Source organism: Epinephelus moara, chromosome 4 (assembly GCF_006386435.1).
Source record: "Epinephelus moara isolate mb chromosome 4, YSFRI_EMoa_1.0, whole genome shotgun sequence".
NCBI lineage: Eukaryota > Metazoa > Chordata > Actinopteri > Perciformes > Serranidae > Epinephelus > Epinephelus moara.
Genome location: NC_065509.1, coordinates 18836179 through 18849732, shown reverse-complemented (window position 1 = coordinate 18849732; position 13554 = coordinate 18836179). Strand labels below are relative to the sequence as shown.

The window sequence follows — 13554 nt, the reverse complement described above, 5'->3', positions numbered from 1 at the left end:
ATTTTTTGTTTAAATGTCTCCTGGCTGTACAAAGACCTCACAGTGCTAACAAATAGTTTGCTTAAATATAGTGAGTATCCAGCATGAAAAAGAGTCTGTGTTCTTACGTTTTTCAAGTGGGCTTCATCTCATTGTGGAACAAAACTCTTCAAGCACATTATCATTGACAGTTTTAATTAGGTAATAGTGGCTGTTTCTTTATGCACCTACTCCTTTGAAGGGCACCAACTAAATTAAAAATTCCAACATGTTGAGTAAGTCTCAAACTTGTGATGTCATAGGGAATACAGTCTGGAGCTGCTCCATAGACAATGAATGGAAGCCACAATTTTGGGACCAACAGAATGTTTGTTTTCTTTTTTTATACCCAAATGAGCTTTATTATATTGTTGTGTTCTCAGTTGTGAAACAGAAAATGTACCCATATAGTCAGAACTTCTTTCCCAATTAATTGTATATGGAGCAGCTCCAGACTTTGGACTTGATGACATCATAAATTTGCATTTTAGCACACTAGTTTTTGGATTTGGGAGAGCGTTATTCATGTTTACTAATATTTTTGCACTCTCCTAAACCATAGGAATAACATATATGAATTTTATAAATGGGCATACTTGCCTTTATTATGAATATCTTTTGTAGAACAGAGTAAAACACATATAATCATATATTAATAATAAAATATTAAAATAGTTTTGTGTAAATAATTGCAGCTGCTTTTGAAAATAATTTAATGTATATTTCATAAATGTATACAGTACATTAATTTTAAAAAATACAACTTAAAATATATTACATACAGCACAAAACATAAATTAAAATTATTCAGCGAGTCATATTACAAGTGACAGTGCATTAGCGTCTGTGTGCATATGATCAGACATTTCACACCAATAAAAAGTTTGCCCTGCAAAAAACATTTAGATAGACAGACAAACATGGCCACCATAAAACACCTTGACGTGAGCGGGTTGTGGTGTTGACCTTGCTCGGTACACAAGGTCAACTCAAACAATATGGCAACTATTAAATTTACATCAGTGTGTGAATTTTTTTGTTTAACAATAGCTGTGTTTGTTTATCTGTATTTATGTTACATTTGGCGACATCTTTATGCTGCCTGTTGATACTATGACCCATTCCTGAAGACCGGACTTTGTTCAGGTGAAACTGTGGATGGTGTTGAGTTTTCACTTCCTCTTCCCGACTCTGATGTGTCATCGTCTCCTGAACTTTTGTCCCTTTGTGCATCTGACAGGTGCAGTTCATATTCAAAAGCGGGATTTATCTGCCCCTGTCTGTGCCGCTTCTGAACCTCCTCAAAGATCTGAAGAACCTTCAAAGCACACAAACAAAAGCGGCAGGTATGAGTGTAAGCATACACTGACCTTAAAGTGTTTAGAATGAAAACAACAAGAGGGGATGTTTATATTACCTTAGATTTAGGAATGAGACCCACTCTGAAGAAACCAATATGTCCTGATTCAATCTTGGTGCAGTCGACCACAGTAGATGCAATGTTCTCTGGAGAGGGTCCGTCACATAACACTCCATCCACCTAACCAAGCAAAATGTAGTTTATTGCAAAAAATAAAACCCCAGTGCCTCTTGTATTTAATAACACTGAAATACTGTCCTCACCTTTTTGCCCAGCTTGGCGTAAACTTGGTTGTGGTGAGTTGTGTCTGCCTCGCCTGTGGGGTTGGCTGAGGTCACAGCGATGGGCCCCACCTGCAAGAGAAAGGTTGTTGTATTTATTAAATTTTAAAGTTAGTTTCACTCACTTTAAGACTTTGTAGTGATTCATTCCCACAGTCCTTACCAGATTAATGAGGTGTGTGGCCACAGAGCAGTCTGGGTTTCTGATTGCAATGCTTTGTGGAGTCCCAATGTGTTTGGCAGCATCTCCTAAACCAAAAGTGTCCATCCACGGGCCTGCATGAGCCAAGAAACCAATGTGATGATCATAAAACCCTCATCATGCAACATGAGGCACCCACACAGGCATACACACACAATCTCGCACATACACACACACACACACACACACCTCTGGGTATAACCATGCTAATGGAGGAGGGCCACGCAGCCTCCATGAAGTCCAGGAGCAGAGGGCTCAGCAGGTGTCGCACCGGCTCCAGCTGCTTGATGGAGGAGATCCAGAGGGACATGGGTCGGTCCTGCGCCTGCTTCTTCACCCTGAGGTCAGACACAGCAGTTAGGGAGTAATGGGATTGAATCAATAAATGAATGCAGATAAAGACACACTCATGAAAACTCACTTGTAAGCTTTGATGACTGCGTCAGGCCTGTTGCAAGCTGCCACCAGCACGTAGACGGTGTCAGTAGGCATTCCACATATGCCACCATTTTTCATGATTTCTGCAGATGGACAAAGAAGAAAAATACATCAAGTATACAAACAAATGTGTGTGTTTTCTTATATCAACATTGGTTTCTTTAACAGATTCTCACCTGCAATCTGCTGCACAGACGTGGCTTTGCGGGCTGGTAAATGTGGACAGATATCGGCGCCTCCCCCAACCCCGCTCAGTTTGACTAAAGGTTTTCCTAAGGGGATCTGAGGGGACTGGAAGGTGCTGTTGAAAATGTGCGCAAGGAAACAATAAAAACTGACGAGACCGAAGATGATGGTGACTCCTATGTCGTAACCATACGGCAGTGCACCTACTGCATCCAGCAGGAAGCTAATCAGGATGAGCTGGAAGGTGAGGGCGTAACAAAACCAGGCCACATTTAGAAACAGCGCTGCAGCTGTCACTAAACAGTTAAACAGCATGAAGCTAATGATCCCGACAGCCACATTAAAGCTTCTGGTTTCACCATACAGGCCGCCATACCGTGTCAACCCCCACACTGCCCACATCACTCCGTACAGAATAAAAACTGTGCTTTCAAAGGTTTTACCTCGAGCAAAGGCCACTGAGCCGCAGAGCAGCTGGAGCACCCCTCCGGCCACCACCACCCAGGGCAGAACCAGCACAGACAGAGGATCTCCACGAACTGTGGCTGTGATGGCAAAAGCAGCCAGCACACTGCAGGCGAGACTTAACACCTCTGCATCAGCGTACTTAGAGTAGCCCAGGTGAGGCGCATGTAGCTCCTTATCATGGGCTCTGAGAGTAAGACCCTGCATCCTGCTTACTAAAGCCTTGAAACAGCCTGACCCTGTGGGAATCTTTGTAGTGGAGACCATGTTGAATGTGGTAATTAAAAGCATGCCGGCAGTGAATACAAATATAGCTCCCTGTACACCCTGTGTGCCTCCTTGGAAGAAGCCTTGAGGCTGGGCTGCGATTGCAATACAATAAGCTGCAAAGAACAACTGGTAGAGCCCCTCCAGCAAGCTCTTCTGACAGCTGAAGAGAGCCAGGATGGAGAAAAGCACAGAGAAGACAACAGGGAAGGGAACAGGGGAGAAAGGCTGAATTTGGTAGAATGATAGGAGCGCACTGTAGCCCTCTGCAAATTTCAGCAGAGCAGTGAAGCCATAAAAAGTGGCAGCTAGTGTGTCCATGGCTCGGTAGAAGAGGACACACATGCCAAGCTGGAAGACTCCAGCTGTCCACAGCCAGGGGACGTGACCGTAAGAGAGCTGGGGGACCACGCCTAACAGAGGACAGGCTAACACAGAGGCAGACAGCAAGTTCATCACCAGGCCCACTGACACTGCATCGCCACACCCCTGACTCTGCTCTGTTTCCAGCTCAGCTTTCTTCTTCAGGCCCGTTCCTGGAGGCTCCACTTTACCATGAGTGACGGTGGACAGCAGACGTCCAAAACCAAAGTAAACACCCACCAGACAGACAAGCAGGTAGTTAGCAGCTGTGGCAGACTGACCAAAACCTGCAGCTGACAAACCAGCGATTTGATGGGCACATGCTAAGCTAATGCTGACAGCGATGACAAATAGAACTGCTTTCTTTGCTACGACTGCTGCGCCGCCGATGACGAGCAGGGCTAAGGTAAATGCTGCCAGGCCAGGGACCAGAGAGGATCTCAGCTCTGTGGGCTGCAGCACCCTCTGCCCCACCAGGATGTACACCAGACCTGAACCACACCACAGAGCGGAGACAGTCAGACACAGAGTGGAAAACAGCTGGGCGTGGGACAGACTGCGACGGATACCTGAGAGACAGAGAGTGAACAGAGCAGAGGAGCGTGAGGTTTACACGAGAGTGCATCAATGAATACTACAAATGAATTAATTTAAAAAAACTTATAATAAACAATTATCAAAATTAACCTGCATAAGCTAAGAGGGCTGCAATGATGAGCAGCAGAACCCCCAGTGCAGTATGGGGGATGAAGTCTTTTTCAGGTGAGCTGGCATAGTTGTTCACCAACAGCAGGAGAGAGCCTATGAGTCAAAACATAACACATTATCTATCTTTTACTGGCAAAAACAGACAAACAAACAAAACAAACACAAAATGTAGCAACCATGTTACAACATTTTGATTGTTTTAATTTACAGATTTGATGTAGGTAATTATTAATTTAATAACAACTGTCTTCCCTCTCTTAGATTTCAATTTCAAAAACAAAGAACATGCTTTTTAAAATTTATACAAGACTAATATGCCAATTTTTAAAGTAGTGACGTTAGGTAATTTGGGACATCAGGTAAAATGAGACAAATAAGATTTTACATATGTAAATATTAGCAGCTAGTCACCAAACATGTTATTTCACTTATACTGCAAATGTGCTTTGAAACAATATTCTGAGATAACTGGGATGGGCAGAGCAAAAATAATACAAAAAAATGTGACATGTTTATTTTCTCATTCTGGTCATAAGAGCACTGCAGCTAAAACAATAAAGGTATAACAACAATTGTGGGGTGTCTCATTTTATTATCTGTTAAACTTACAGTCAAAATATTTTCACAATACACTGAACTCTTTATGGAAAAATGTTTTGATGCAGTACTTAATGCATTCAGGTAAAATTTGGATATTTTTCTGAGGTGACCCAGTATGTTTTTAAGCTACCAGGCACCATTTTTTGTCACTTAAAATATATTCAAGATGATGCAGTGAGTCCACGCCAGTCGCCAGTAACAACAGTCCAGAATTAGCCATCATTTTTACACATTCTTTTTTAATGAATAGCCACAGGTTACATTCATGATTTAATAAATTAATGTCTGAACTGATACATGGATTTAACCATTAAAAAAACAAACAAACATGAATGTCCCATTTTACCTTTCTAGTTGTCCCATTGTACCTGAACATATCATCGCAGTTGTTTAAAGGTGATGTGTTTAAAGGTCTAACGTTTCTCAGTTATTTTACTTGTTGACATATTTTCATTATAGAAATATAGTAGAGATTCATAACAAGCTCTATAAAGTATCACTTAAGGTAGTCTGCGGAATTTTAAGTGGATTTCTTGGTAATCTACCAAAAAGTGTCCCATTAACCTGACCTGTATATCACCATGACATTTAACTACCACCACTAACACAGCTGGTTTCTGATTTTAGTGTCTAGGTTTCAGAGGTTAGAAAACACAGGTCTTATTTATGATGTTACTTTAGTTTTTTTTTTTAGCATACAGTTATATGATATTCATGATGACAGGTAATGAAAGAACAACAGCAGAGAGTAGACTTTTCAAAATATGGTAACTGGTGTATGTAAATAAAGGCTTACCGCCGGAGATGCCAAGTATGCCGACGGACACATGTAGTGAGTTGACTCTTGCCATAGCAGAAGGAGGATAACAGGAGTACTTCTGTGTGGACGTGAGGCTGGCTTTTATACCGCTGCGTGTGACGTCAGCACACAGGAGAAACCTGAGCGGCGCCTCACTGGGAAAAACCGGAGAGAAGGTACGTCACAGGAGAGGAAAAATACTCCGAAAATGATCCCGCAAATCGTGTGACTAAGAATGTAAGTTGATGAGGAACTTAAAATGAAATATGAAAACTAATAGTCCTTGTATAAAATATCATCGTAATTTCATGAAGGCTATTATTTACTATTAAATTCATATAGCACACATCTGCTGATTTATGTAACTTGTGTATTATTTTTCTTCCCCCCAACTGTGCTCCATAAAATGCAAATAAGACAAAACTCATATTTTTATCATACTTAAAGCACCATTTTCTTTAAGCGTGCCTCTTTATTTATCTATAAAAACATTCAAAAGTTAGAGCATGCAAATTTGTTTTATTTAAAGAAAAAAATATCCAGTTTTTTTATTTTTTAAACATTCTCAAACAAAGAGGAACAACCCTGTAAAATAAACTAATCGTGTAATCCAAATGTTTCCTCATTGCATCACTTTTCTTGTTAAAAACAGCAGGAATGATTCAGCATTTTATTCCCAACACTGACCACACAGTGTTACCGGTTACCTCTCAAGGTGCATGATGTCAGCTTTTCTGGACAGCAGGTTATGGGAGGAGACAGAGAGGTGGGCAGGACTATAAAGAATCTGCTTCAGAGTTCAGCCTGCACACCTCTGCTGAACTGCTCGATCACACACAGCCAGGCCACCTACTCCACGTACACAAGGTGAGATATATCTCCACTCTGTCTTCACTTCTGCCATCTTAACTTAGCCAGAGCTCTCTACTGATATTTTACGAACAAACATGTTGATTTTGGATGATAATGTCAGGATTAAAGGCAAAGTAGCATCGCAAAGTGCACGAGGGACATGGTGAAATACTTCTGATAAATACTCCTTTTACAGTGGTGCGTATTTATTTAGACTAGTGGGGTCTTGTGCAGTATACTCCAGCCTCTTCCTGTAACCTGGTGTCAACAGTGTAACCTAGCAGCAGCAGCAGCAGCAGCACTCCTTGGACTCCGCTTTCACCTGGCTTTGTACAGTTTTTATATAAACATATGCAACAGGTGGCTCAGGTGCAGCATTCTTTATGTCTGATCGGGAAAGGAATACACACTTTATAATGTCAAACTAATTAAAAGTATATCTCATCTGTGTGTTTTATAGGAACCATGGCAAAGCGGGTTGCAGTTATTCTTTCAGGCTGTGGAGTCTATGATGGCACAGAGATCCATGAGGCCTCGGCTGTCCTCGTCCATCTGAGTCGGGCTGGAGCAAAAGTAAGAGCAGGAAAAGACAAGAAGTAAACTTATTGTAGTGTAATTATTTTTTTATTTATGTAAAACTTCTGGATCCAGTCCCATGTAGAGGGACATTGCAGCTTTCATGTCTATGTTTATGTCCATTTACCTAGCAAAACAAGAGCACTGTCATGTTCCTGACCCGCTGATATACAGTCGGCCTTTATTTCAACTGCAAAAAGATCTTAGCTACAGAGGCTAACTTGGCATTCTTCATTTCAGGTGCAGATGTTTGCCCCCAATACAGATCAGATGCATGTTGTGAATCACTGTGATGGGAAGCCTACAGAGGAGAAGAGAAACACCCTGCAGGAAAGTGCCCGCATCGCCAGGGGTGAAGTGACTGATCTGGACAAGCTAGATGTTTCAGCATTTGACGCCGCCATCATCCCAGGTACGGCTGACCCAGCTATGAATACATGCCACAGAGTCAAATAATTTCCACTTCCTCTTTTGTGAAAACTTAAATGAATCCTGTGTGCTCTCATTCAGGGGGCTTTGGTGTGGCTAAAAACTTGAGTGACTGGGCAGTGAAGAATAAGGGCTGCACCATCCAGCCACATGTGGAGAAGCTCATCAAGGCTTTCCACAAAGCCGGAAAGCCGCTGGGCATGTGCTGCATCGCCCCTGTCCTCGCTGCCAAAATCCTGCCTGGCTGTGAACTCACTGTGGGACAGGACAAAGAGTGTGAAAAGTGTGTGGCCTCGTTTGTCACCATGGGATGTCGTTAGGGTTAAAATAAATCCACCAGCAGTTCTAACTTTGTCTTTTCATCTTTAGGTGGCCGTACGCTCAGACAGCCGGCGCCATGAAGGAGATGGGCTGCAAGCATGTCAACACTGATGTGGAGAAAGCACACGTTGACGTCAAAAACAAGCTGGTGTCCACCTGTGCATTCATGTGCAATGCTCCCATTCATACTATCTTTGATGGAATAGGAGTTATGGTTAACGAGACACTGAAACTGGCTTAAAAAGTCTCTAATTACATACTGGATGTTTGTCTGTACAAGCAGATTGTAGCACTGTAGTCATAGCACTTATCCCTCAGCACTTGTCTGATGTTATACTGTCAATGTGTTGTTTTCATACTTTCAATAAAAGTCACTCTACGAATTACAATTTTGCAATTGTTCTTTTAATGAAAATTTAACAATGAAATGAAAAAATCCACAACATAACATTTGTGGGGTAGTATTCACAGACACATATATACTGCATATTGTGTGAACATAAAGAGACCTTGGTTTAATAAACAGATGATTTTTAAGTTCACTGAAATGTTGTCAAAAAATCAATTTACTGATACATATCTAGTCTAAATATTTGAAACGGTTTCAGTACTCTTTTTTGGCAGTATCAGTACAGCAGTCAGCTGCACTCTCACTCTCAATTATTGCTGATGTTTACTACAGTCATTCTGCTGTTCTCTACGACTAACCAAGAAAAGAAAAGTCATCGTTGTCATGTTGTTGCCTTGTTGTATTTATCATTTAATATGAATTTTAACTTGTATGTCCTCAATGTAAATTTTTCCCCACTGTATTGAAAACAGTATCAAATATTGATATTTTTCAAGGTTTTGTATTGAAGGTAGAAATTTTAATATCGTGACAACACTACTAAGTCATGTTTCAAGACCTTGTCCTGGCAGAGATCCACCTGTGCTCTACCTGTACAGTTTGTTAGCCAAACAGGAACAGCATGGAGATGCATGTGAATGGCGAATGAAAATTTCTACCCTCCAAAGCCTTACATCAGGAGTGTCCAAACTTTTTTGAATTTGGGCCAGATTAGATAATTTAAAAAACACCTAGGGGCCAGCTGCTTCATGCATCATATGGATTATTAAAAAAACTAAAAACTCACATATAATGAGACAAACACAACTATTTCCTCTATCAGTTAAAAAGTATTCAACTTCCCACCACCCCTGCAAGCTTCAGCCTTTGCCGTCGACTTTAACTTCTTTGCTGAGGCCATGTCTTGCAGGAAGTACATGCTGCTTGTTTACCGTCCGTTTATGAAAACAGATTAGTTCCGCCATAGTAGTTCCTACCTGGTGCATGTTTTCAAACTGTTTGATAGTGCTGCCATTGTGAGGTGAACAGAAAAAATGCAAAGTAAACTTGCTTGATGAACTAGTATTGAGTGGTGGGCCACACATAGCCTGGTAAAAAAACATTTTAAATTTGGTCCACCAGACTTCAGACATGCCTGACTTACTTGATTTACTGTAATATTTAGGTGATTAACATATCTGACTTTGGAACTGCACTGGTTTTCTGTGTTTGTGAAATCCACTTGGATAAACTAAGATTTCCTCACAAGAATTAATAAATTACTGTCACCCAGAACAGTAGAACTTTTTTCAGTTGTTAAAAGGAAAATATTCTGAATGTCACTGTGCTACATTTTGACAACTTTGGTGCATCAAATATGTGAAAAGACAAACTTGAAGTGGAGCAGTGCTTTGGGTAAGAAATAATGAATTCATGGACTGCAGTCTGTTTTATAAAAATCTACTGCATTAGCAATCTAATACACCTCCCTAAAATGTAAAGTCTTGAATCCCCTAATTAACTTTGATTTTACAGGTAGATATTTTACAAATTCACACGAAAACAAGCTGTGACGAAATGACTGCTGTTGGATTTTGAGGATTTGTATCACCAAATCCTAATAATAAAGTATATAACTCTATTCCAATACCTTTTAGTGAAGATGTAAAGACAATTTAAGTGTAACTGCAAAACTGAGATTTGCTGACTGACCAGTGTCAGGATGCTTTGACATTAATTTTAAAGCAGTTTATAACAGTTAAATGCATATATGGCATAATACAATGTCCACACATTTTGTACATTAAAACAATATATTATTTATTGATCATCTATTGACAGTTGATACATTTCAATACTTTGCAATTTAGTACAATTTGGGGTAACTATAAAATATTCTAGTAAAGTGTACAAGTAACTGTTGTTGCATGTAGGACGAATCCAGGAAGTATTTATGTGGTTTTGTTGGAGAAATTATTGAACCCATCCGTTCCACAGGCTAACTCTGTCGCAGCAAACTTCCTGGGACGATCAGGATCCTAACAGCAACAAAAAGAATCAGGATCAATACACTGTGAGTCTGTGAAACTTGCACCTGCACAAACCCAGCAATAAATCTATAATCATGTTTGTCTCACCTGTATGGGATATGCACAGGTGGGAACGTAACGGATCACAAATCCACAGCGCCTCTTCTGAGATGTGTTGGCATCACTGGCATGGACGAGGAGTCCGTCATGAATCTGTTAAAATAAATCCAAATTAATTCACCTTATACTCAAACATACTCATAATCCTGTGTTCAAAACAAACAAAACAAAACTCACAGACATCTGCCCAGCTAACAGAGGGCACAACACAGCCTCATCAGCCTGCACCAGCTCCTCTGGGATCTCCTGATTGACCGACAGCATGTTTCCAGGGCGGGTGGCTTGGCGATGGGGCAACATGCCAGCGCAGTGGCTACCTGCAGGGCACAGAGACAAACAGTTCAGCTCAGTGAAGCAGGTTATTGGCTGTTGAACACTCATATAGTATTTGGTGGAAGTAAAGACAAGCTCTTGTGCTGCTTTTCCAAACTAATGTCCAACCAGGTATAAACTTGCAGCAGACATGAGTAGCTGAGGTACCTGGGATGACCTGAAGGGCGCCATTCTCTTGCAGTGAGTCATCTAAAGCGAGCCACACAGAGAGAACAGGGCCACCAGCAATACCCCAATACCTGTCACCGAAACAATTACAGTTAATAAAGACAAAATGAAGCAAAACTAAACCTCTCCGTGTTTTTTTCCAGTACATGAATCTACCTCATATCCTGGTGCCAGGCCACATATGGAAGTCCAGGTTTAGTTTCTCCTTCTTTGCTCTCCTCGACGTCGGGTTTGAGTGCTGGGTATTTACAGATGAAGCGAGAGTCCAGCAGGATGACATCAGGGCCCAGGACTGCTTTGACCACTTGTATGATTTTAGGATGTTTGGTCAGGTCCCTCACCCACGGATACTGCATGTGAACATTGTGGAGGCTGTACGAGGTGTACTCCTCACCTGGGAACACACGAGCACATAATATACTCACTCGCTGGCACTCATTAAACAAGACAGACACACTTCACACAAAAACATGGAAAGTGAATGTGATATTTGAGTCTATATTGCACACAAAGCCACATTCCTGACAACTAAATTTGATCTTATTAGTTATTACTGTCACTCAGTACTGCATTCTTTCTCTTCATCCTCCCTTATCTTTCAGTGCTGTTTACCAAATTCCCTCTCCAGCTCAGAAAAGGCGTGTTTGGCCTCCCTCAGCTCAGTCTCATTCAACACAGGCAGCGCAGAGAGAAAGCCCCGCTGGTTGTAGATCTCCTGCAGTTTAGCCGTGGATGTATTCATCTCTGTTGGACAGTTGCACTGCTGATGCCTCGGGCTCTCTTCTTCCAAACTTGTGGTGGAGGGTAGAGGCAGGAAAATAGAGGAAAAGGTTAGGTTTAAATATAGTCAATATTCTGTCTGACATTGCATTTTCAATCTAGGTTTTGAGACAAGTCCAATTTTAATTTATGCAGAGTGCAGACATTAAAAAAAGAGCATGCTGACCCAGCTGGCCTGATGGGGAAAAAAAACATCTAACCACATTTATTTGGGTCGCACTGAGCACCACCTTGTTCTTCATGCCCTATAAGACCAAATTTTAATTAAAATTTAGTTAAAATTAACCCTGCTGACTACACCAATCTATTCTATGTTAAGAGTTTACTTGTAAGATGTAAGATCTGTTGACCAAACATTACACTCAACACAGTGGAAAAGGTAAAGACTGAAAACTGTCCTTTAGCCTCCCTGATCCTGAACATAAGCACTCGACCTGCAGTGATGCAAAACTGACTTAAAGCCTAATTATAAGATAAAACTGGCAACACCACAGTGGAAAAAAACATTGAGAGTGACGTTTTAAATCACTAAAAATGACTGTATAAACACATAAGCAGTATTTTTAAGTTCTATCTATCACTTCATAAAGATTATATGCTGTTAGTTTAACTTTATGCACATTTATTTATATATATTTTCATCTGCAAAGTAACTACACCTGCAGTAAGTATCATATTGTGTCCATACCTGTCTGCTGTTCAGTCTTCTCCTCCTCTCTCTGTGAGTCTGGACTTTGGATGCTGCCAAGCTCCCCTGTGGCAACCATTATATACTGCACGTAGCACCTTCTGGAAATTCCTCTTCCTTAATATCTTACAGTTTCTCATGTGCTGTCATGCGGGTCTAACCAACCATTTTCTCGTGTGCTCAAATGACATCACACTTTCATATCTTAAAGAAAACTAATTTAACAGGAAAAACCCGTGACTCTGTGACGCACCCTGCCTCTGTATTGCTCTGCAGTCCGGGTGTGGTGGACGTTTATTCACTGCAATAACATGATACCTTTTCTTTTCAGCAGCTACACGCCAGGCTTGTGTTATCTCCAGTTACAATGTGAACTATGTTTTACCATCAGCAAACGTCACTGTTATTTGCTTAGATAAAGGTTATTTTTGAGGCTGTCTCACTTTGACATCGGTCCAAAACTGATATGACGGATTCATCTTTAGTTCACAGGAACCCATTACACAGTCTGACTAACTTTTCCTATCATCACCACCTTATATTCACCGTTTCTCTTCCTTGCGAGGAACTCAGACAGCTAAGACATGATGACTGATCACAGTAAACATATATCTCATATTGTGTGCAATAGGTGTGCTATTGCACTAGTGGGTGTACAACACTGTTTAAATAATTAACAACAGAATGGGAGATCCTGATGGTCTCCTTTCACAGTAATGGATAAAACTTTAGCCAGCTTCCTCTTTGTTTAATTGTGATTTTAATCATTGTTCTAGACATTGTAAAGTCATTGTTACCATTATTTCAAATTGTCTTTCTACCTTACCAGACAAAGTGCTTTATAATTGCCTCTCACTGACCCTTTCACACACACATTCAGACACTAATGGTGGCGGAGCAGCCATGGAAGACACTGCCTGCCCATTGGGAGCAACTTGGGGGTCAGGACCTTGCTCACATGTGGACAGAAGGAGCCAGGGATTGAACCACCAACCTTGTGATTAAAGAATGACCCACTCTGGGTCATAGCCACCCTTTATATGTCCTTTATATCTTTACTAGTCCATACCCATTGAGTGCACAGTTGCCCACGACAGTTTCACATGGTGTGTGTTTGGGATACAGGTCATAGGAAATTGCAGATTAAATAGTCAACTGAACCCATTAAGAAGAACAATGTATTCAGACAGAGTTTTTGAAAAACATGGGACTGACAGAATGACACACTGACAGTTTCCGTCC

The 13554-nt window shown here is 41.0% G+C and overlaps 3 protein-coding genes across 3 annotated transcripts; 1 reads left to right on the top strand and 2 right to left on the bottom strand.

The window, feature by feature from the left end:
* Nucleotides 1–635: 635 nt before the first annotated feature.
* Nucleotides 636–5746, bottom strand: si:ch211-153b23.4 (uncharacterized protein LOC335392 homolog). The gene is made up of 9 exons (XM_050042105.1): nt 5685–5746; nt 4268–4381; nt 2476–4149; nt 2283–2382; nt 2051–2199; nt 1823–1935; nt 1642–1731; nt 1436–1558; nt 636–1336 (listed from the first exon to the last, which is right to left on the bottom strand). The coding sequence occupies exons 1-9, from the start codon at nt 5737–5739 to the stop codon at nt 1130–1132; spliced, it is 2625 nt and encodes an 874-aa protein (XP_049898062.1). The 5' UTR covers nt 5740–5746; the 3' UTR covers nt 636–1129.
* Nucleotides 5747–6417: 671 nt separating this feature from the next.
* Nucleotides 6418–8254, top strand: si:ch211-153b23.5 (uncharacterized protein LOC321177 homolog). Its single transcript, XM_050042160.1, has 5 exons — nt 6418–6554; nt 7000–7112; nt 7356–7527; nt 7626–7827; nt 7914–8254. The coding sequence occupies exons 2-5, from the start codon at nt 7005–7007 to the stop codon at nt 8104–8106; spliced, it is 675 nt and encodes a 224-aa protein (XP_049898117.1). The 5' UTR covers nt 6418–6554; nt 7000–7004; the 3' UTR covers nt 8107–8254.
* A 1734-nt stretch (nt 8255–9988) lies between these two features.
* On the bottom strand, nt 9989–12461 carry zgc:174917 (uncharacterized protein LOC565650 homolog). Its single transcript, XM_050042484.1, has 7 exons — nt 12313–12461; nt 11457–11635; nt 11001–11238; nt 10824–10915; nt 10521–10660; nt 10332–10436; nt 9989–10232 (listed from the first exon to the last, which is right to left on the bottom strand). Exons 2-7 carry the CDS (start codon nt 11584–11586, stop codon nt 10146–10148), a joined length of 792 nt encoding a protein of 263 aa, XP_049898441.1. The 5' UTR covers nt 11587–11635; nt 12313–12461; the 3' UTR covers nt 9989–10145.
* Nucleotides 12462–13554: the final 1093 nt, after the last annotated feature.